The sequence below is a fragment of the Durio zibethinus genome, chromosome 19 (genome assembly GCF_047325235.1).
Source record: "Durio zibethinus cultivar Kanyao isolate XHJ-2024 chromosome 19, ASM4732523v1, whole genome shotgun sequence".
Taxonomy (NCBI): domain Eukaryota; kingdom Viridiplantae; phylum Streptophyta; class Magnoliopsida; order Malvales; family Malvaceae; genus Durio; species Durio zibethinus.
The window spans coordinates 9,241,624-9,263,066 of record NC_143180.1 but is presented as its reverse complement, the minus strand read 5'-3'; the positions used below and the strand labels follow the sequence as shown (position 1 = coordinate 9,263,066).

At 30.4% G+C, this 21,443-nt stretch overlaps 3 protein-coding genes across 5 annotated transcripts; 2 read left to right on the top strand and 1 right to left on the bottom strand.

Annotated features, from left to right (window-relative positions):
* The first annotated feature begins 1,515 nt into the window (after window positions 1-1,515).
* LOC111310396 (neutral/alkaline invertase 3, chloroplastic) lies at window positions 1,516-8,325 on the top strand. Of its 3 annotated transcripts, XM_022909818.2 has the most exons (8): window positions 1,633-1,794; window positions 1,893-1,961; window positions 2,367-3,169; window positions 4,179-4,344; window positions 4,445-4,656; window positions 6,635-7,128; window positions 7,232-7,280; window positions 7,706-8,325. In XM_022909818.2, the coding sequence occupies exons 3-8, from the start codon at window positions 2,459-2,461 to the stop codon at window positions 8,030-8,032; spliced, it is 1,959 nt and encodes a 652-aa protein (XP_022765553.1). In that variant the 5' UTR covers window positions 1,633-1,794; window positions 1,893-1,961; window positions 2,367-2,458; the 3' UTR covers window positions 8,033-8,325. The 3 variants fall into 3 exon arrangements, with proteins under 3 accessions (XP_089604675.1, XP_022765553.1, XP_022765554.1); XM_089748549.1 differs by lacking the exons at window positions 1,633-1,794; window positions 1,893-1,961 and adding an exon at window positions 1,516-1,583; XM_022909819.2 differs by lacking the exon at window positions 1,893-1,961.
* Window positions 8,326-11,235: 2,910 nt separating this feature from the next.
* Window positions 11,236-15,999, top strand: LOC111309897 (serine/threonine-protein kinase D6PKL2-like). Its single transcript, XM_089749013.1, has 2 exons — window positions 11,236-11,916; window positions 14,957-15,999. Exons 1-2 carry the CDS (start codon window positions 11,342-11,344, stop codon window positions 15,744-15,746), a joined length of 1,365 nt encoding a protein of 454 aa, XP_089605139.1. The 5' UTR covers window positions 11,236-11,341; the 3' UTR covers window positions 15,747-15,999.
* Window positions 16,000-19,016: 3,017 nt separating this feature from the next.
* On the bottom strand, window positions 19,017-20,044 carry LOC111309896 (large ribosomal subunit protein P2-like). Its single transcript, XM_022908893.2, has 2 exons — window positions 19,781-20,044; window positions 19,017-19,383 (listed from the first exon to the last, which is right to left on the bottom strand). The coding sequence occupies exons 1-2, from the start codon at window positions 19,866-19,868 to the stop codon at window positions 19,121-19,123; spliced, it is 351 nt and encodes a 116-aa protein (XP_022764628.2). The 5' UTR covers window positions 19,869-20,044; the 3' UTR covers window positions 19,017-19,120.
* Window positions 20,045-21,443: the final 1,399 nt, after the last annotated feature.

Genomic DNA, 21,443 nt, shown 5'->3' with positions numbered 1-21,443 from the left:
ATATATCCATAATACCATTAAAAAATTTAATTAAATTATTATTTAATAGTATATAATTTATAATATTTTCTGATAATTTATATAATTTATTTTAATAATTAAACAAAAAGGATTATACGTCTTCATATTCAAACTTGAGAAATTCATATTGTGATTTAGACTTTGAACAATAAGAATTGAGGTTAGGAGGTGGGGAAAGAAAATTATTTTATATTTTATTAGATAATTTATGAAATTAATATAAAAATTAATTATTAAATAAAATTATTACAACAATACTTGTGTGATGAATAGAAGAAGATATTTGGTGAAATTTGTTACTATATTATGAATCAATATTTGATTTTTTTATCATTTTACTTCAATTTTCTTAAATTTTGTGCCTTTACTTTTGATTTCATTAATTTTTTTTTTTGATAAAAAGAAATAAAATTAAAATATCTTATGAAATATTTTATTAATGTAAATGATAAAATTTGTGATAGTAAAATTTAATTATACTTTACATAACATTATATTAATATTCATAATAAATTTTCATCAATTTTGTTATAATAATTAACAAAATTAAAAATACATTGACTAACCCTTAGATCAATTGGTGTTTGTGGGTTATGGATAGCTTATGCATGTAATATTCTCTTTATTAAAATTTAAAAAAAAAGAAAACAAAATTAAAAATACAATGCTAAAAATTCAATAAAATTTTCGTATAATATAAAAATTCAATAGTAATTCATAAATAAATAAATACATTAAGATAGTCAAAGTTATTTTGAACTTAAAATAAGTTTACCTTTTTTTCTCGATAGATAAAGATGGGTATAACCCATGAAAAAGGGAGGGAAGGTTTAACAAAGCTCTTTTTTATATAGGGATGACAATAGATGGTAAATAAAGTAATATCGTTGATTTATATTAAACTTAAATAGTTATAAAAAATGATTAATGAATTCAGATAGAATATTTACTTTGTGATGAGTTGAGATAGAATATAGATAATATTATTTAGATATATGATATTCGAATTGGTTTAAATTTTAATGAATTATAATAGATATTTAAATTTTTAGTCATTTACATACGTAAAATATGAAAAATTATATGCTTGTGAAAGGTTTAAAATTTTAACAAATAACTTTTATTTGTTATTAATTGAGGATGGACTCGAATTATAATTATAATTCTTATTTATTTAATATTTTAATAAAAAATTTAATTAAATGAATACAAATTCATATATTTAAATAAATAATTTTTATTTAAATTATTTAAATTTAAATATATTTAAATTTAAATATTATAAATATTAAATAAATTCAAATAATAAATATTCAATATGTTGTCATTTTTACTTTTATCTTCTTTTAAGAGCTTAATAAAGGGGCTAGAAAATTAAATTTAACCTTCTAGTTAGATAAAATAATAATTAAAAAAAGTAAAAGCCACGTGAAGAGAAGTGATTGATATTAAACAAGACTAGATATAAAAGAAAGGAAAGAGAAAGAAAGAAGAGAAGGAAAACCGATGATAGGTACAGCAAGGAAAAAAGAGACGTGGAAGATTGGTCATATGAATTTCTGGTATGGTTGCATTTTATTTATATTAAACGAAATGCCTCAAATACCTTTCAAAGTGATTGTGCTGAACGCTTTTGGTACACACAAAAAGAGGAAGGAAACATTTTCTATCCTCTTTTCTTCTTAAAAAAAAAAACTATCTAATATTCTCTCGATTTTTCCGTTTCTTTTGCTTCCAATTCCCAAACATTCATTTCCAAACAGACCCATTAAGGTTAGTTTTTTTATTATTATTATTTTAAATCTCTTTTAAATTTTTTTAGCTCATTGTAATTGTAAATAATTCTATCTGGGTTTGTTGTCTGCATGCAGGGATTTGAATTTTTTTTTATATCACCTAAAATGCTATGAAGGAAATAATTTTTCACTACTTTTTTGCATGTGGGTATTGATAATTTTATTTGAATACTGCTCGTCTGGTTTTTGTAGGGTAGTTTGACGATATAAAATTGTCTTTTTTTTTTTACTTTAATTTTCTATTTGATCAGTTAATTTATGTGTTATTATGATGACTTTTGTTAATTTTTTTCATCTTCATTTGCATGCTTAATCTAATAAGAAAATACGAAAAGAGAAGGAAATGAGAGAGAATTTTATTTATGATTATACATATATTTTGGTTTCTAAAACGTGGACTTGTAATTTTATCTTTGCAATGCTGTTATATTAACTTCAAGCTTTTTGTTTTTGGTTGGTTTATTTATTTTTCTTTCTGGATTATGTGAACCCTTTTGTATATGTACTGATTGTTTCCTTTTTTTTTTTAATTTATTTTTAAAAATTAAGGTGTTGGTATCTTGAATTGAAGTGAAGCATCTGGATTTGTATGATTAGAAGGAATTTAATTTAAATACAGTGTCTTTAATTTGATAAGCATCATGTCAATGGGAACTTGTGAGGCAGTGCTGCAAGTTTTATCTGGGGCTGTCCCTCGGCTTTTAAGTAGTGATCTGTGTTCTAGCAATTCGGATTTTGTATTTTCTTCTAAATATCACATTAGGTCCGTGAAGAAAAAAGGCTCAAGGTATTTGCAATCTCTGAAGTGTTCGAGTATGATGAGATGTCAAATAGGAAGCTATAAGTGTACACGATTAGTTGGTGGTTTGGATGCAAATACAGCCATTGACAGATTGAAGCTTCTTAGTTGTAAATGCCAGCAGGCTGACCGTGTGAGTGGAGTAGGTATGGGTGACGGAAATGGAGCATGGTTTGTGGATAATGCAAAGAAATTGAATCTTAATGGATCAATAAACTCACCAAATGTTCTGGAATTTGAGGATGTTGAGCAGTTGAAGAGGGAAAAAGAAGTGTCGACATCAAATGGTACAGCTGGAACAGGCACGAGTACCTTTCACAAGGCTAGTGTAGATTCTATCGAGGATGAAGCGTGGGGGTTACTGCAGGATTCTATGGTTTACTATTGTGGCAGTCCTATTGGAACAGTTGCAGCCAATGACCCCACAAGTTCCAATGTATTAAATTATGATCAAGTCTTTATTCGGGACTTTATACCTTCTGGTATTGCTTTTCTATTGAAGGGAGAGTATGACATTGTTCGGAACTTCATTCTCCATACACTTCAGTTGCAGGTAATATTATATTCAATAGTATGACTGTATTGACTATTTCTGATGGTAATTATCATATTTTGGTGGATATTTCATGTCTTGATAAATTATTTCCCTCACTTGTAATTCACGTTCAAGGACATTTGTGTGCCTTTGTGTGTATATACAGGGGCAAAGCGAAAATGATTTAGCAAGCTATGATCCTAGTTCCAACACGTGATATTATTGGCTAGCCAACCCCCCTAATATGGCCACTGTTTATTTTCATGTTCTTTTTTCCTTAATTAAGTTGATTGTTCTGAAAATTTCCCTGTTTTGTTTTGCTATCATTGGACTTACATTTATGTTTATAATAGAGGAAATTTTCCTGTATGCTATTTAGAATAAATATTGAAACAGTGATTATAGCCACTCTGCCATTATGGAGTTTGATTGATTCTTCATGATTTAAATTTGTGAAATTCTTCAAACTTTCACTGTCCGTTCTAACTGCCTAGTCATTGCCAGTAAACATGGTTTACATCCTAATGCTTTGTCAACCTGCTGGTTACATGCATAGGAGACAGCAGATACTTTTCTAGAAAAAGTCAAAATGAATATAAACTTGGATTTACATGCCTTGACAACTATGATCATGTAATCTTTTACTACATAGCATTATCAATATAATTAAAGGACTCTACTGTAATGATCTTTCTTTGGATATGGTCTTAAATAAAATAATATGGAAAAATTTGATCCATGTGGCACAGTGAACTTTTTGTTGTAGATGTTTGAGAACGAGCAATAATTTAAACTGTTGTTTCCACATATGTAATTGTTTCATGTTGCAACCACTGTGATTGCACACTGCTGTTTGCAGTAATATCAAATTGATAAATGGGATACATTGCGTCTTCATTTGTGTCATGCATTTGGATCTATGTCGATCTAACAAAATTCAACATAAAATGGTTTGGATGTATATCCTACTGTTAAATAAACTTCCTGTTTTTTCTTTTGTTATTTAATATACTTACTTATGTTATAGAGCTGGGAAAAAACGATGGACTGTCACAGCCCCGGTCAGGGATTGATGCCTGCAAGTTTTAAAGTGCGCACAGTTCCTCTTGATGGTGATGATTCAGCAACAGAGGAGGTATTGGATCCTGACTTTGGAGAGGCAGCTATTGGCCGTGTTGCTCCTGTTGATTCTGGTAACAAAGTTTAGTCTAAGAGAGGAATTGTATATTTGGTTTTATTCATGGAAATGCTTAAATTTCTGAATTCTTTTGCAACTGCCTATTTCAATTGCAGGATTGTGGTGGATTATATTATTACGGGCATATGGAAAATGCTCTGGTGATCTTTCTGTTCAGGAGAGAGTTGATGTTCAAACTGGAATCAAGATGATTCTGCGGCTATGCATTGCTGATGGTTTTGATATGTTTCCTACATTACTGGTGACAGATGGTTCTTGTATGATAGATCGCCGCATGGGAATTCATGGACACCCTCTAGAAATTCAGGTAAATAACAATATCTGATTGCAAAGAGCAATAATGGAAGCTCCATTTGGTTGTTGGTTTTGCTACTTGCATTTTGCGGATTGCTTTTGCTACCTAAATAACTACACTTTAGTATATCAGGAGTGACTTTTGTTACTGGTTTGATGATAATGCTACCATTACTGAGGTAGAGTACTTGTTTCATGCTGGGAAAGTGGGAAATCCTGGAAACTGAATTTACTTAGGCTAAAATATATATGTTTTCTTTTTTTTTCTTTTGAAGAAAAGTATGTATGGGCTATGAAAGGGGTAAAAGACATCAGTGTTGTGGAAATTGAATAATGAAAGAATATTCAAGCTTTGAGTTTTCAAAAGGTTATTGTTTTGGGTTCAAGGAGATTGAGTTGGGAAATTTTTTAAAAGTAGGTAGCCTTAGAGCGAGTCAAGATGTGAAATTCATGTGCATCTTTATACCATACCCATAAGCACGCTTATGTTACTAGGATCGAACTTCATGAAAGTTCTATGTTTGGCATGGGTATAAACATTATGACATTCATATCACTTATGTTTGTTTTGAGCTGTAGGTTGTTGTCCCTTTTTGTTTTCCTGTTAAAAGGCAAAAAGCTTTTAAATGCTTGATTACATGGCTGTCTGAGGAGTAATTAAATGGTAAATATCCTGGACTAGGACTTTGATATGTATTTATGGCATTTAACCATTGTGCTCAGACCACCTTTCGGTGAACAAGCATTGTTATTTTTTTGAGAAATAGATGTTTCTGGACCCAAATATTATAGACTTAAAATGACATCCTAGCTAAATAATCCCTCTTGAGATGATCTCATGTGGTGCTGGTAACTTCATCTAGATACGCCATTGGTTCCCTTATTGAGACTAATTTGTGGTACCATGCTTCACTTTGAAATGCTTCACTCTTGAGATGGTCTTATTTGGCTTCTGCTAGTAACTTTCTCTATATTATTTCAACTTTCAGGTTTGGGAACTTGGATACCGATATGTTTAAATTTAGTTCTTACCCTACTGGTGCATCTTAAGCATTATCCTGGGATTGGATTATCAGTAAACTTCGCTTTAAAAATAATTGACCAGAACTTGACACCAGTTCCTGTATACCACACATTAAGAAAATTTGAAAGCAAAATGAAATATGTGGAACCTGAACCAAATATGTACAAAACAAAAGAATTTAAACCAAATTATCCTTAGCTTTGAAGAAATATTCATTGAAAATGCAGAAAAGTCTCCTTGCAAGAGTAGTAGTGGCAACTATATGGCAAAGAATTTAATAACAGTAGATGGCTTAGGCATTAGCTTAAGTAGTTAAAGTCTGTGATTTTATCATGGTATGTTATGTTCACTCTCAATAGTATAAGGGAGGAAAATCTATGATATGTCAAATGACTGGACAGGTGTTGCCATGCAATACACCTTCATGGTCCAAGATTGCTTTAATGACAATTTTCAACAGACATTAGATAATTTTTCCCACCTATTTCATAGTTCATGAAAATTGCATGCATGAATAGGGAAATAAAGTAAAAAGATAAGAAAAAGAAATCAACGGACTCATTCTTTTTGTAGGGAGCTTCTCTTGATCCTTGGTTGGTACCATTATTTTTCAAAGTGAGATGGTTCTTTCAGGAGGCTATAATACCCATATTGTTTACTAGCGAATCATAATCATACCACGGTAGTCAAAACATTTTCAAATTTGATGGTATTTTTACTCTATTATTTTGAAAAACATGTCATTCAAAATTTGTTCCAAGAATTACCATAATACCCTGCTTTTCTTTGATCGATGCTGCAAGTTGGTTGAGTTTACTGATTTGTTGTTTATTTTTATATATTTGTCTGTTGATACATTTAAAAAAAAATTACATGCATTGCATGCATGAGGAATTTAAGTCTAGTGGCCATTTTTATTTGCAAAAAATCCAGACCTGATCTTGAGATAATTTTTGCGTTCCTGTAGGCACTTTTCTATTCTGCATTATTATGCGCACGAGAAATGCTTACTCCGGAGGATGGATCAGCTGATCTTATTCGAGCACTGAATAATCGTCTGGTTGCTTTGTCATTTCATATCAGAGAATATTATTGGATTGATATGAGAAAACTTAATGAGATTTATCGTTACAAGACTGAAGAGTATTCATATGATGCTGTTAATAAGTTCAATATTTATCCGGATCAAATTTCTCCTTGGTTGGTAGAATGGATGCCTAATAAAGGAGGCTACCTAATTGGGAACTTACAACCAGCTCACATGGATTTCAGATTCTTTTCTCTTGGAAATTTGTGGGCTGTTGTGGGTGGTCTTGCAACAACTGATCAGTCACATGCTATATTGGATCTTATTGAAGCTAAATGGGCAGATTTGGTGACAGACATGCCATTTAAGATCTGTTATCCGGCTCTTGAAGGTCAGGAGTGGCAAATCATTACAGGCTGTGATCCCAAGAACACGTAATATATCTACCGTAAATATGATAAATGTTCTTTCTTTTTTTTTTTTTTTTGTTGAAATCAATATTTTAATTTTAAGAAGGTTCATTTGTTTCTAACGCAGACCTTGGTCCTACCACAATGGTGGTTCCTGGCCAACTCTACTCTGGCAGGTTAGCACAGTGGCATCCTTCTTTTGTTTCTCTAAATTGCCTTGTTAATAGCTGGATCTTAGGTTTGCATTTGGAGTCTGTAGATTTTGAGGACATTTGCTTTAATTCTCTTAATATTTGAAGTTCCTATTACTCTGGTTGGCTTACCCAAGTAATTGTAGATGAATATCCAAAAAAAAGGGAAAATATAGGTGCTCAGGACATTTGGTCCTTTGTGACTTGAGTAGTACTATGCCAGTCTGGCCAACTTTTACCCATAGGTATTGGTGCGTTATACTCTAGTTTTGCCTATCTTATGTTATTGGTGCATTCTTTAACCATTTCCATATCCATACATAGCTTATGTTTTGCATGTTTAAGAGGTTGGTTTTGAGTAGCTTGGCAATCCAAGTATGAAATTCTGATGTATGAATCCCGTTGTACAGCTCACAGTGGCATGCATAAAGATGAATAGACCAGAAATTGCTGCAAAAGCTGTTTCAGTTGCTGAGAAACGTATATCTAGAGACAAATGGCCCGAGTACTATGATACCAAGAAAGCAAGGTTTATTGGAAAACAATCACGCCTGTTCCAGACCTGGTCTATTGCAGGTTATCTCGTGGCAAAACTTCTGCTTGCAGACCCAAATGCAGCAAAAATTTTAACAACTGAAGAGGATTCTGAACTTGTCAATGCCTTCTCCTGCATGATCAGTGCTAACCCAAGAAGAAAACGCGGTCCAAAGAGCTTGAAGCAGACATACATAGTATGAGTTATCTAAATTGTGTGCATACCTGATTTATGGTACATTTTATTGTCTCTAACGGCCATAATTTGGAATTGGCTATTGAAGTGTAATATGAGTGTCATTTTTCCTTTCATTTATTTGATCAGGTATGAATGTGTGCATACCTGATTCATGTATCATAATACTTATGAAAAGATTGTTTTTTTCTGACTTAGGCTAATAGGTAATACTCAAGCATATTGTTATGCTCCTATGGACTATCGGAAATGTTCATTTGTCAAACTGTTATATATATGAATATAGTGAATTTCTCTCAAGTGTTTAATTGTAAATCATAAACTTTACATCTGTAGAGTTGTTCTAGGTCCATGGTTTCGATGTTGATCATTGAGATTTAAAGATTGCTTTTGGAGTATGTTACAACATCCATTGTTGTCAATGCCACTAGATTGTGTAGTTTCCATTGAAATTGGGCGGCTGTGTAGTTCCAAAAATCGATTTATTTTTAAATGCTCAAAAAAATTTTTCTATGTTACATGAGATTGAAGCATCCTACCTATTTCTTATAATTTTTTTTTAATTTTGTGAAATTGAAATATCTTGTGAGTTTGAAACATCGTGGAGTAGCATCTTGCCTACTCTCATTAATGTTTGACATTATATTAGCACTTAGACTTGGCACAATAGGAGACTAGTTTATCTTGTCTATTGCGTCGGGACATTTGATATGGATTCAAATAGTCCAGGAAAGATTAGTTTACGTTACTTATCTCGTCGGGACGCTTGACGCATGATGAAATAGTTCAGAATTAATTTTGATATAACATTATCACATAATCATTATCATCTCTTATAACATGATTTATTGAGATATATAACGTCTTAACGCGTTTGATGTAACATTTAACACTTCACTTGATATAAAATAAAATTTATTTATTTTATTTATTTTATTTTATCATATGATCATTATCATTTCCTGTAAAATGATTTATTAGGATATGTAATACATTGCATTGTATTTAACTTGACATAAGATAAGATTACTTTATCTTACTTATCTCGTAGGTATATTTGACATGAAATTGAATAGTTCATAATTGGTTCTAATATTATTTTATCATATGATAATTATCATTTTTTGTATAATAATTTATTGAGATATACAACGATCACATTTATATATTTAAATATTTTTTATTTCTTAATTTATATGAAATTAAAACATTTTCTTACTCTTAAAATGTTTGACATTACATTATCACTGAGTAATCTTTGGAAATAGCTTACTCATATTAAAAGCTGTAAAACATTATATTTCATTGATTGCTGATATCACTTCTTTGTACAAATGGATGATTTATCGCCTTTTAAATATATATAGAGAGTTCAAAATTGGACGGAGGGCTTGTATCTCATTGCCCTGTTTTATATGGCTTTATAAGGTTGTCTCCTTGCTTTTGTCGGCAAAGGTCTAGTTTTGAAAAAATCCCAGCCACTGATAGGAGCCAAAGCCTTCCTTATTTTAATATGACAGTTATATTTGAAAATTCCTCATTGATTGTAGACTAGGCAAAAAGATGTGCACGCATCTTTTTCAGCATGTTGGGCTACACTTGAACGGGTAGGCTTTTCCTTTTGTATCTATCGGAGACTTGGTCACTAAACGCAGCTGCTTCAAATACATTTTGTATAATGTTAGATGGTTAAAATCTTCATTTCTTTTTTTCATTTTTAATTGGAAGCATAGATTTTGGAAATATTTTATCCCAATGGATGCTTATGAAGTAACAAGTGGAGAAAATTAAATGGAATGAATGCCAACAAGGTGACAGCTTTTGGCTGGGGGATTATCATCATATGTCTGTGACTCGTCGGATATCCTTTTGAAAAGTAGAGTTTTTTCCTAAAATAAGGTAATTTATAATCTTATTTTTAAAGTTGGAGTTGTTTTAAACTTTATTCCTAATATAAGGTACTTTTGTACACTTATATATCGTTTTATCTAATTCTCCCTAATTTGCAGTTTTCTATTTTTTTTTGGTTAGAAAATCTAAAATAATTTTGGTGAGTGTTTCCTTCTCTTTCACTACCCAGTCCCCACATATCTTTCAAATTTTGATGACCCAAAATGATTATTTGGTAAAGTAATCACATGTAATAATCAAGAGTAACTCTTTGTATTTTTTGAATACAAATTCAATAAAAGAAAAAAAAAAAAGAGAAGCAGAGTGGCCAACATTGAAAACAAAAGCTCTCATCTTGTTACTATACTTGAATTTTAATATGTTTATTACATTTCTTAATTGGGTTTACATATAGATTTGGGGTTTAAAACGGGTCATATTGGATTAGTGTTGATGTTTAATTTTTTGTCGAGAAGAAAGCTTCAAGCCAGCAGTTACATTTCCCAAACTTGCAGTACTTTTCAAACTAGCTGTATCCTTAAAGCCGAAAAGTAGTATTTCAAATGGGCTAGCAGGCTCAGGCATCTAGGTCAAGTGAATATTCTACGAATTTGGGAAAGGAGATCAAGATTAGTTGCAGTATAAGATTTTGTTTTGAAGCGAATTGGAGTTGCAGTTGGATAATGAATTTTTTTCTTGCTTCAAAAAGAAAAATGCATGGTAATAAAAAAAGGAGATATTATTCGTGCTAGAAGACAATTAATGACAGGAAAAAGGAGATCATTTCAGATATCAAAAAGGAAAAATGACTTTGATTTTTACCAAAATAAAGAAATTTAAACAAGGTAACAAAAAATCCATTACAAATTTCCATCTAAAGTAGAGATATATGGCTGCATTTGTTCTTATAAAACATGGCAATTTCTTATCAAGGAAATATTACTCGTGCTACCTTTTTTGTCTTAGCGCATTTGTCTCTCTTGATATGAATATAATGGATTAATTTAATTATAATATTTCATTAATAAATAACCTGATTTAGCCATGAATTTAAAGACGCCATTTTAGAATTTTTAAAAATTAAAAAAAAAAACACAGATATACAGTGACAGTGAACTATTCATGCTTCATCAACACAATTTATTATGCAAAAGCACACTTGTAGCCTAACAGTGACATACAATAATTCAAGTTTTTAAAAGCATGAAATCCAATTATGCAAGTACACAAAACCGGAAATGGGAATTGACCAAGTGGGTCCTCCAACAACACCAAAATCTGCCACATGGCCCAACCTCATTTTGCCGGCCCATACTCTCATTCCCTTGCTCTTCAAAAGCCTCTTCCTCTCACTCTCTTTTCCTATTCTCATTTCCACATCCACACCCTTTTGAGGCAAAAAGGGTGGCTCCACCTCTCGACCACCATGCAACAATGCGTCGATGACCTTGCTGATGACCTTGACAACCTTAGCTTCACCTCCACAACTACTACTGCCACCACCGCCACCACCTCCACCACCGTTCCCGAAACAAAACGTAGCACAAGTTCAGGGTCCGATGCCACATGGGCTACCTCAAACCTACTATCCACCTCCACCAAGCACCACCACGCGCCTCCACGTGACCCCTGTTGGCATGCCATCCAACGCGTAAAGTCCGACAATAATGTGCTAACCCTAGCGGACCTACGCTTTGTTCACCGGCTTGGCAGCGGCGATATAGGGAGCGTTTACCTTGTGGAACTGAAGGGTGCTAGTGGGTGCTTTTTTGCTGCCAAGGTAATGGACAAAAAGGAGCTTGTGGGAAGAAACAAAGAAAGTAGGGCAACAATAGAGAGGGAAATATTGGAATCGTTGGACCATCCGTTTCTTCCAACTCTCTATGCCACATTAGACTGTCCAAGGTGGTCTTGTCTGTTGACTGAATTTTGTCCCGGCGGCGACCTTCATGTTCTCCGTCAACGACAACCTGACAGACGATTCCATGAGACTGCTGTTCGGTACGTACAATTATCTACACTTATATCTATATCATACAAACATATATGAATTTATATTAAAAAAAATAAAGTTATGATATGTTCATATCATGCATGTGCAATATGTATGATTCCATGGGAAATGATGTTTCATCATATAAAAGTGGGGTTTCACCACATATGTTAAGCACTGTTCATTGCATGTGGGCTCCATGGTTTGATCTATGTCTGGGGGAACAGTGGATGTGAGCCCAAGCAGCTTAAAAGAGTGAAGAACTCTGCTAACTTTGCTCCATACATGCCTCAATTCATGGCTAGCTATTGCTTTGAAACTTTTACTGGTTTTGGTGAATCCCTAATATGAGTTTAAAATATTACTTCACGTGAATTATGGGAGATGATTGATAAGTCAAACACACAAAATCTATGCAGTTAAAATTTGGCTTTGTTTTCCTTTTCAAGTTATGGAGGATTCTTGGAAATTTCTGATTTGTAGTTTGCCTATATTCTTCTAGTCACCTTTGTAGGATCCTCACTTCCTTTTTCACAATATCAATCTAATAGTAGTTGCACTGCATTTTTCTTGTCATTTTTTAACATTTTATAAATTTTTTATAGAAATATAAAAAAAAATGTTTTTGCTTTATGGTCTTGAGGTATCATAGCAATAGTGTAATATGGGATATTTCAATCTCAAATATTTTTCCCAAAATGCAGGAACAAAAAAAATTTCCTAAACAGTGGTTTTATTGTAATTATAAATTTAATGATTTAATCTACATATAGAAAATATCTCTTTTCAAAAGAAAAATATCCTTATAGTAGTTAGAATTTGAGTTTTGTTTTTCTTTTTTTGAAAATTTTGAATTGAAATCTTATCCTGAAATGATAAGATGAATTGGATGATATCAAGAGATCTAGCTATTTCCTATCACTCCCTCTGTTTTATTAATATTGTTTCAATTTGACGTTTGTGCTTCAATTTTTCTAATTACACTTAATTATTTAAACATTTGATTAAGTTAAATTTTAACAATATATACTTGAATTCAAAATTTAAAAGTGTTTTCCTGTTAAAATTTTAATTAATAAAAACTTTCAAATAAAAAGTGATAAAACTTGAAAAAATTTTGATAAAATAAATCAAATTCAATCACTAATTATAGAATGAAGGAATATATATTTTAAAATATTTATATATAAATAAAAGAAAAAGATTTTATCAAAAATCAACAATTATTATAGATATATAATTATTATTTTTATATTTATATTTGATATATTATCGATATATAAATGTTATATATTATTAATAAATCACACAATAAAAATTTATAAAAAATAATTTTAATATATTTTTAGGATTTATTTTTTTGATAATTTTAAACATAAATACTATTTATTCTGTCAATATATTTGCTTAAGAATTTAAAATTTTAAAATTAATTTTCATAAAAATGATAATGTATGTAACAATACAACATTTATAATTACAATACTTCAAATATAATATATATATATATATATATATATATATTACATGTTTTTACTATCACCTCTTTCCAATTTTTATGACAACTGAATAATGAGTTTTGAACTTTGACCAAGTTGTAGAACATGATATTAGCACTTACCAATTAGCAGCACACAATAGCTATGTGGTCCCCGGCCGTGCATGATTGCTACTAGTGTTGTCGTTTTACATCCACGCGATTTTGCTGCTCGTTTATTCATTGCATGACATTTTTTTTTATCCCATTTACATTTTTTTAAATTCACAATTATAAATAAAAGTTCGTATAAAAGGCGAAAGTTTGAATAATAAACGGTGGAGTTTCTAAATTATATATTTACTGAAAAAAAAACTAGAATACATAATTTAATATTTGTGGGTAAATTGATAATTGAATAATAAAATGAATGTAATAAAGGAAATTACATTAAAAAATTTATAAAAAATATTAGTAAAAAATATTACTACATTTTTCTTATTTTTATTTTTATTTTTTAATAAATATACTCTTTTTTTACAGGTTTCATAATTGTGTTATTCTTTTATTTTTTAAAAATTAAAATTTTTACATTTTAAATTTAAATTTTGTCATCGTTTTTTTTTTTTTTTTTTAACTTTTTAGCATTAAAATCCATATAAATAAATTCTATAAAAAAATTTAAAATATACTAATTTTGAAGAATTTTTTTCTTTTTAATTTCATAAAAATAAAACAGAAAAACATAAATGGAATGAAAAGAGCAATACGGTTTTCAATTTAATTTTATAGTACTATCAATTTAATTGTTTTTATAATAATATACATTATTGATATTTTACATGGGATACTACAGTCGATTACTCATAGTAGCTAGCTAGTATTATATGATAAGAAGTTGTATTATTTTTCTTTTTGCTTAATAATCAAAGGGAATTAGTTATTAAGTAATTAAAAGATTACAAAATTAAAATTTATTTCCAAGGCTAGTAAAAACATTGAACATAAAGTATATGAAAAAATAAAACAAAAAAACAGAGACCAATATCTTAAAAAAATTATCAATTTTCAAAATTTCACTCGAAAGTATAATACTCCATCCCATTTTCATTGTCTTTATTGATTTTTTTTAAAAAAATTTAATTTCATTGTATTTTTATATCAAAATTTAAATGTTTCATAGTTAAAAAATTATAAAAAAAAAAAAAAAAACCAGTATTGGGTATTAAAAATATAAAAGTGATATAATTTTAAAACATTAAAAAATTGATAAGTAAAATAAGATGGAAGGGGTGCAACTTTTGTTCATGGGCCATGGCAAACATGCATTATCAATGTAATATTGTAAAGCCATGGCAAACATCCATTCATAACTCTGAAAGCCACCATTCAAATTACTGCTAATTTTTCCCGCAATCATTCTTTGTTTCCAACTGTATGATCATTGAGTGTGTTCTCCACGCGCTATTATTGCGCATGGGACTTCAAGTTCCAGTAGACCTTTAAATTTCGGTAGAGATTTTTTAAAAATTAATTAATCTTAAATATGATAAAAATGTTAATGTTAACAGATTTTATGCATCCGAAGTTGTGGTTGCTCTGGAATACCTACACATGATGGGAATCATCTACCGTGATCTCAAGCCTGAAAACGTCCTAGTAAGATCAGACGGTCACATAATGTTGACGGATTTTGATCTTTCATTAAGGACTGATAGTTCAGCATCAATGGCTCAGCTTGTGTCTGACCAAAACACATCGACAGCAAATTTTTCAACAGACCATACGGCTGATTTATCAAATTCCTCGTGCATTTTACCTAACTGTATAGTCCCAGTGGTCTCATGCTTACACCCTAAACGTAAACGAAGAAAAAAGTCAATGCATCGTGAGGCACTTGAGATTGTAGCGGAGCCGATTGATGTTCGATCGTTGTCCTTCGTTGGAACACATGAGTACTTGGCTCCGGAGATTATATCCGGTGAGGGTCATGGCAATGCGGTGGATTGGTGGACGCTAGGTATATTCATATTTGAAATGTTTTATGGTGTCACACCATTTAAAGGGATTGATCATGAATTAACCATAGCTAACATTGTGGCTCGAGCACTTGAGTTCCCCAAGGAACCATCCGTGCCAGCCCCAGCTAAGGACTTGATTACACAACTTTTGATGAAGGACCCAACTAGGCGAATGGGATCAACAATGGGTGCTACGGCAATTAAGCATCACCAATTCTTTGATGGAGTTAATTGGGCACTATTGAGATGTACAACACCACCTCACACTCCCCGGCCGATTGCTCATCGGGATTTTCTCGCCATGGATAATAGTACCGGCAATTCAGTTGAGTATTATTAGTGACCAAAATGATCCGAGTCAAAGATTTACAGGAAAGGAAAGCATGCCTTGGATACCAAATTGGAGAGGGCAGAACCCACTTTTTTTTTTTTTTTTGGTGATTCATATTATTTAATGTACTTTTCTTTGAGAAGTGGGCCTTCTCGGCCAGCTGCCCAGTTGAACTGTGAATATTTGGTATTTGGCATAGAAATCTTTACATTTTTATATATTGGAAAGTATAGGAACTTTAATCAATTAATAATATAAGGATTTGCTGAAAAGCCAATGATGTATTGTTTCAAAAAAGTCTCATGCGAGTTTCTTTAGTTCTATGCTCATTATTGTTTTTAAATATATATATATATATATATATATGAGAGTAGATATCTATTTATATTAATATAATATTTATATATTTTTTTATAATTTTATTAAATTTATTAAATTTAAAAATATTATTTTAATTTGTGAGTTATAAATTTAATTTTAATTTAAAATTTTAAAAAATATAAAAAAAATTATATTAATATAAGTGAATCAGTCGTATATATATTTATAGTTTTAATTAATTTTCTTTTCTTTTGTGGATGTATAATGTAATCATTTTACATTAATTTTTTCTCTATTTGTTATAAATTTATTTTTGTTTTATACAAGCAATTATAATTTGAGAGAAAAATGAGTTACAAATTTTGAGATGTAAACCACACACTTATTAAATGTCATATCTAAAAATTAACTATATGAAGTCATGAACCAATTGAACTATGTTCATTATTTATCAAATTTTTTATTTGGTTACAAATAAATAAGTATAGTGCAAAGTTGTAAAATTAAAATGAGATTAGATTCTACACATATTTATGTAAAAAGGATAATTTACTTTTGCCTCATATGCATACATTATTTAGTTATGCATTCTTCAAACAATACATATACATATTTATAATAATTTTTTCTCAACCAAAAGAAATTTATTATTAGAAGCCAAAAGGCTAGAAAGGCAGTAAAATGCTAGCAAAAGCTCAATTGCAAATATACAAATCCAAACGGATAACTTGAACTAAAAATATCTAGCACCCAAACACATGTAAACATTTGAAATATAGAATTTAAATCAAAATGATCTTTGACTAAATAAAAAAGGGTTAACTTCATAAATATACCCTATAGTTCAGGTTGAAATAAAAGTGCTTCCTAAGATTAAAAATGTGACACTTAACTATTTTATGATTTATTTTTTTTTTTTTATGAATTTATATTATTTCTATAAAAATTCATACTCTCTTCCTAAAACCAAACCAATTCTCTCTCTAACCAAACCAAATCGCCTGAGTATTTTACAACTTCTATCTACCAATTTTAAATTCAAGAACAAAACCCAAAAATTAGCGAAAAAACCACTATTTGCTTTGCCATTAATTAATCATTAGCCTTTGCTCTTACCTTCTCTTGTGGCATAGTTCCTCTCTTTCCTTATCTAGACAATACCCAACAAAAGCTCAATATCTTATAAAAATTGTTGCTAACTTCGTTTCTATTTGAACACTTCAAGCTCAAATCAAAACCCAAAACCTTTCAATCGTCCTTGCCACTATTCACCAATTAAGAATCCTCAAACATTTTTTTTTTATTTTTTTTCAAAACCCCAAAGAGAAAAGTCCTATAACTTAAAAAAATACTAAAAACTCATATAATGAAAACTTATTATTTTGTTTTCAATTTTTTCTGTGGGTGTCTTGTTGCTAATTTATGTGTCCATGATTGTTTAATTGTTGATTTTGCATTGCTGAATCGACCTTTTTAGGATTGGTTAATTGCGATTCTGATTTCACTGGTTGCTGATAGAGAGAGCATTGATAATGATGTTAGTGATGAAAGCAGCTTTAGTTGTCTAAGTAATGCCATTTACAAACCCCACAAAGTAAATGATATAAGATGAAAAGCAATTCAAGTTGTCAAATCTCATAAGGGAGACTTAGACTTTAAGTACTTTAGGGTCTTAAGAAGATTGGAATGTGGGGATATAGGTATTGTTTATCTATCATAATTGACTTAATGGTGGTGGTGATGCGGGGATTTTGGTGATTTAAAATTACTGTTTGTGGATTAGTTTGAATTTAAAAAGAAAATTAGTTTGGTTTTAGAGAGAGAAAATAAATTTTTAGAGAACGGGAATATGAATTTTTAGAAAGGGAATATGAGTTTAGATGAAAACAAAGGAAAATTTTTTTTGAAATAAGTAATGCATGTGGCATTCCTCTGACAAATGATTCGGGAATATCTTAATTCTTTGGGGGATAAAGTCATGAAGAAACCGGATGATTGGAAAGGAAAGGTTTTAGCTCCCGCAGGAAGAAAGGTTTGTTGTCCCAAAATCAAGGGTGCTTTGGGCTTGAGGAAAGAAAGAAATAACAACAATAATAATCTTGCTACGCTTGCTAAATTTATGTTGGGTTTGGCAGTTAAAATGTCCTCAACATGTTCGTGATAATCAGGTACGTTTTTATAAACATATGACTTGTAATGCTGCTTGTCCACGTTGTGGTAATAGGTTGGAATCTATTGATCTTGTCTTGAGAAATGGTAATGTGACAAAAGAAATTTCTACGGCCATGCTAGCTACCGTTATTTAACCTGACTTTTTCACTTTACAATTTAAGGATTAGTTAAAAGTCAATTGCATGTCTTCTTTGGTGGCAAATTTTCAAGTTCCATGGAGCGTGCTATTTGCCACGTTGTTGTGGGGGGCTATGAGATCTTACACTTTAAAATATAATACAATAATATAACACAAAAATAATATAAAAAAGACACGAAACTATCACGTTTCTTCTAAATGAGTATGACAAAAAAAATGTCACTAATGCAAGGCATATTTTTAGAGAAGGGAATAGTTGTGCAATCATTAGGCTTTTGGAGTAACTCAGGCCACCTCCTTGATAAGATCCTTGTGACGGTAAGATCTATGAAAAGTATTTGCAACAATTTTTACCTACAATTGTATTGCAAATATATCCTTTGTGCTGCAATAAGTGTATATTGACATGTACAAGCATATGCCGAAGGGTACATTATGCAACTTCTTTGAAACTCATAACGGATGCATACTGTTCTGGTGGTGCAATAATTGTAGTTTCTCAGCGTTAAAACACTTCGTTAACAGCCAAATGCTTAAACATATTGAAAATCAGGATGGAAGTAACAAACACGAAAAAATATATGTATACCATAACCATATCTTGAAAAAATTTAAACCAAATACATATATAGCAATATGTTTACCATTTAGTCAATGTTGATTATATCCTATTAACTTCTATAGAGAAAACTAATTAATCCCTGCTTTGAGTCTACAGAACAATTAAAGTTCAATATTCCTAATTAAATCCTCAATCAAACAGACTGAAGCACATGTCATCATCGGATTGTTCTTCGATTTTTTCCTCCTCCTTGGGAGCAGCAGCAGAAGGAGCAGCAGATGGGGCTGCACCAGCAGGACCTCCAACAGCTGCAGCAGTACCTGGAACAGCAGCTCCAGCAGAAGGCATGGCAGCCAATTTCTGTCTTCCAGCAGCAATTAGCTCAGTCATATCCTTTCCCTTCACTTGGGACAGAAGCAACTCAATCTTTTCATCATCAGCTTCAGCCCCAACTGTTAACCAAACTAACAAATCAGTAACAAACTAAAATTAATAAACAAATTCATTATAATTCGCCTATATGATGAACAAGAAGTTTCTGAATTGATTTGAGTACAACTCAAACTGACCTATCTACATATTGAAAAATGTTAGCTTTAAAACGGTAATTACCTTACCCTCCTTACCTAAAAATAAAAATATTATGTTCTTGCTAAATCTAGTAGTCAATAATCAACAACAACTGCTAAATCCTCCAGTAAAAATAAAATGCAAAGCACATATTTCATGCAGAAACTATCGGCAAAATACCATGAATGAAAGTCTTCTTTTCAACAGATTAAAATAAAAATCCGTGAAAATATGCAATCAAGAATCCAAGGGAGAGACAGAAAAAGATTTAATGTCTACCAGAAGAAAGAATCTGCTTCAAATCATGAGCAGAAGGGTTAGTATTGCCTCCCAAAGCTGCCAACAAATAGGCTGCTACCACCTTCATCTTCTTTTTTCTTTTTCTTTCTTGAAAATTTTTGGTACAAACAACAAAAAACTTGCTCTCGGGGGGTTTCTTATATATAGACCAAGGACTACTCTTGCCGCATAGGCAGCCTTGCTATCCAAGTCCCTTTGTACAACGGGAATTTCCTAATCCTGGTCGAGTTGTATGATCGAATTCAGAAGAGTGATTTCTCCAATTTTCAGTGGTTCGGATATGTTATACTCCTACTCTACTTATATTTCTTGATGATTCTATAATTATAAACATATTATATATTATTATAATAAAATTTTCAATTAATTTCATTGCATTTTTTGCGTCTTTGCTTATATATTAACAATTTTCTTTTAGAAAACAAATTCTACTTCGAAGAAAGATATTGTGACACCAATAATTATAGCAAACTTAGTACTTTTATACAATTTTATGTAAATTAATTAATTCATTATAACATAAAATAACATTAATATTCATGTTCGAATGCATAAAACACATAGACAAATTATTTTTCGTTAAATGAAACTAAAAAGATGTAATATATATATATATATATATAGCTATTTGATAACTCTCTCCATTATTATGCAATTTTTTATATTTGTCCCAAAATTATTACCATATTTTCTTTATGAACACTTAATATTCTTATCTTTTATATTTCAAATTAAACATAGGTTTTTTTTTTTTTTCTAATCTTTTGAATATTAAATATATTGGGCTCTTGAACAAAAAATTATTAGCGAAATAAGGCGAAAATACCTACCGTCAAAACGAAAGTTGAACATAGAACAAAGAAGAGTAGAAAGAATTTCATCAACTTTATTTAGAATAAAGGTGACATTATATCAATACTTGTTGCATAACAGAAACAAGAAAAGTCTAAGTAAGGTTGCTTCAAAATCAAAGGTATTTATCTCTTACATGTATTGTTTCTATAGACTTTTCAGACCATATCAACATATAATGGACATTATCGCCCAAATAATGAATACCTCGGCAGCTTCTTAAACTTCTTGAAGGAAACTTAAGCAAACCCTGATGAAGTTCAGGTATGTAACATATAGGTCATAAGGTTACATAAAATAGATGGCTAGGATTTAAATTGTGATTGCGGATATATTTTTGGTTGTTTCGCATTTGTCATGATTATAGATATAATGAAAATCATTACAGTCATTATGGTTATCAAGGTCGTAAATTTATTTTTTAATTTTTACAATTTATTATAAAATGTAGTAATTATAATTATAATAATAAAAAAATAGTACTTATAATTTTAAAATAATTTATGATATTTTGATTTTTATTTATAGATTAAAATAATTTTTTCATGTTTTGTAGTTATAATTTAGAATGAAAATGCATATTATAAATTTTTCTTTATTATACCCATGAAGTTCAAGGACATAATACTATCAATACATAAGATGGAAAAAAAAATCTTATATGAAGTTAATTAAATTTATAATTAATTTAATTAAAATATTAGTAATGAATATTTTAGATATTTTTATAACATATGTTTATTGGGGGAAGATGATAAAACTAACTGTTTGACTATGAATAAATATACTT

Bases quoted from the DNA above. Each gene is read 5' to 3' on its own strand.
- LOC111310396 (XM_089748549.1), top strand. From the start codon at position 2,459: ATGTCAATGGGAACTTGTGAGGCAGTGCTGCAAGTTTTATCTGGGGCT. The intron at 3,170-4,178 runs GTAATATTATAT...CTTATGTTATAG, and splicing joins TCCATACACTTCAGTTGCAG to AGCTGGGAAAAAACGATGGA. The intron at 7,129-7,231 runs GTAATATATCTA...TTTCTAACGCAG, and splicing joins GGCTGTGATCCCAAGAACAC to ACCTTGGTCCTACCACAATG.
- LOC111309897 (XM_089749013.1), top strand. From the start codon at position 11,342: ATGCAACAATGCGTCGATGACCTTGCTGATGACCTTGACAACCTTAGC. The intron at 11,917-14,956 runs GTACGTACAATT...TAATGTTAACAG, and splicing joins TTCCATGAGACTGCTGTTCG to ATTTTATGCATCCGAAGTTG.
- LOC111309896 (XM_022908893.2), bottom strand. From the start codon at position 19,868: ATGAAGGTGGTAGCAGCCTATTTGTTGGCAGCTTTGGGAGGCAATACT. The intron at 19,384-19,780 runs GTAGACATTAAA...TTTGGTTAACAG, and splicing joins GAAGCAGATTCTTTCTTCTG to TTGGGGCTGAAGCTGATGAT.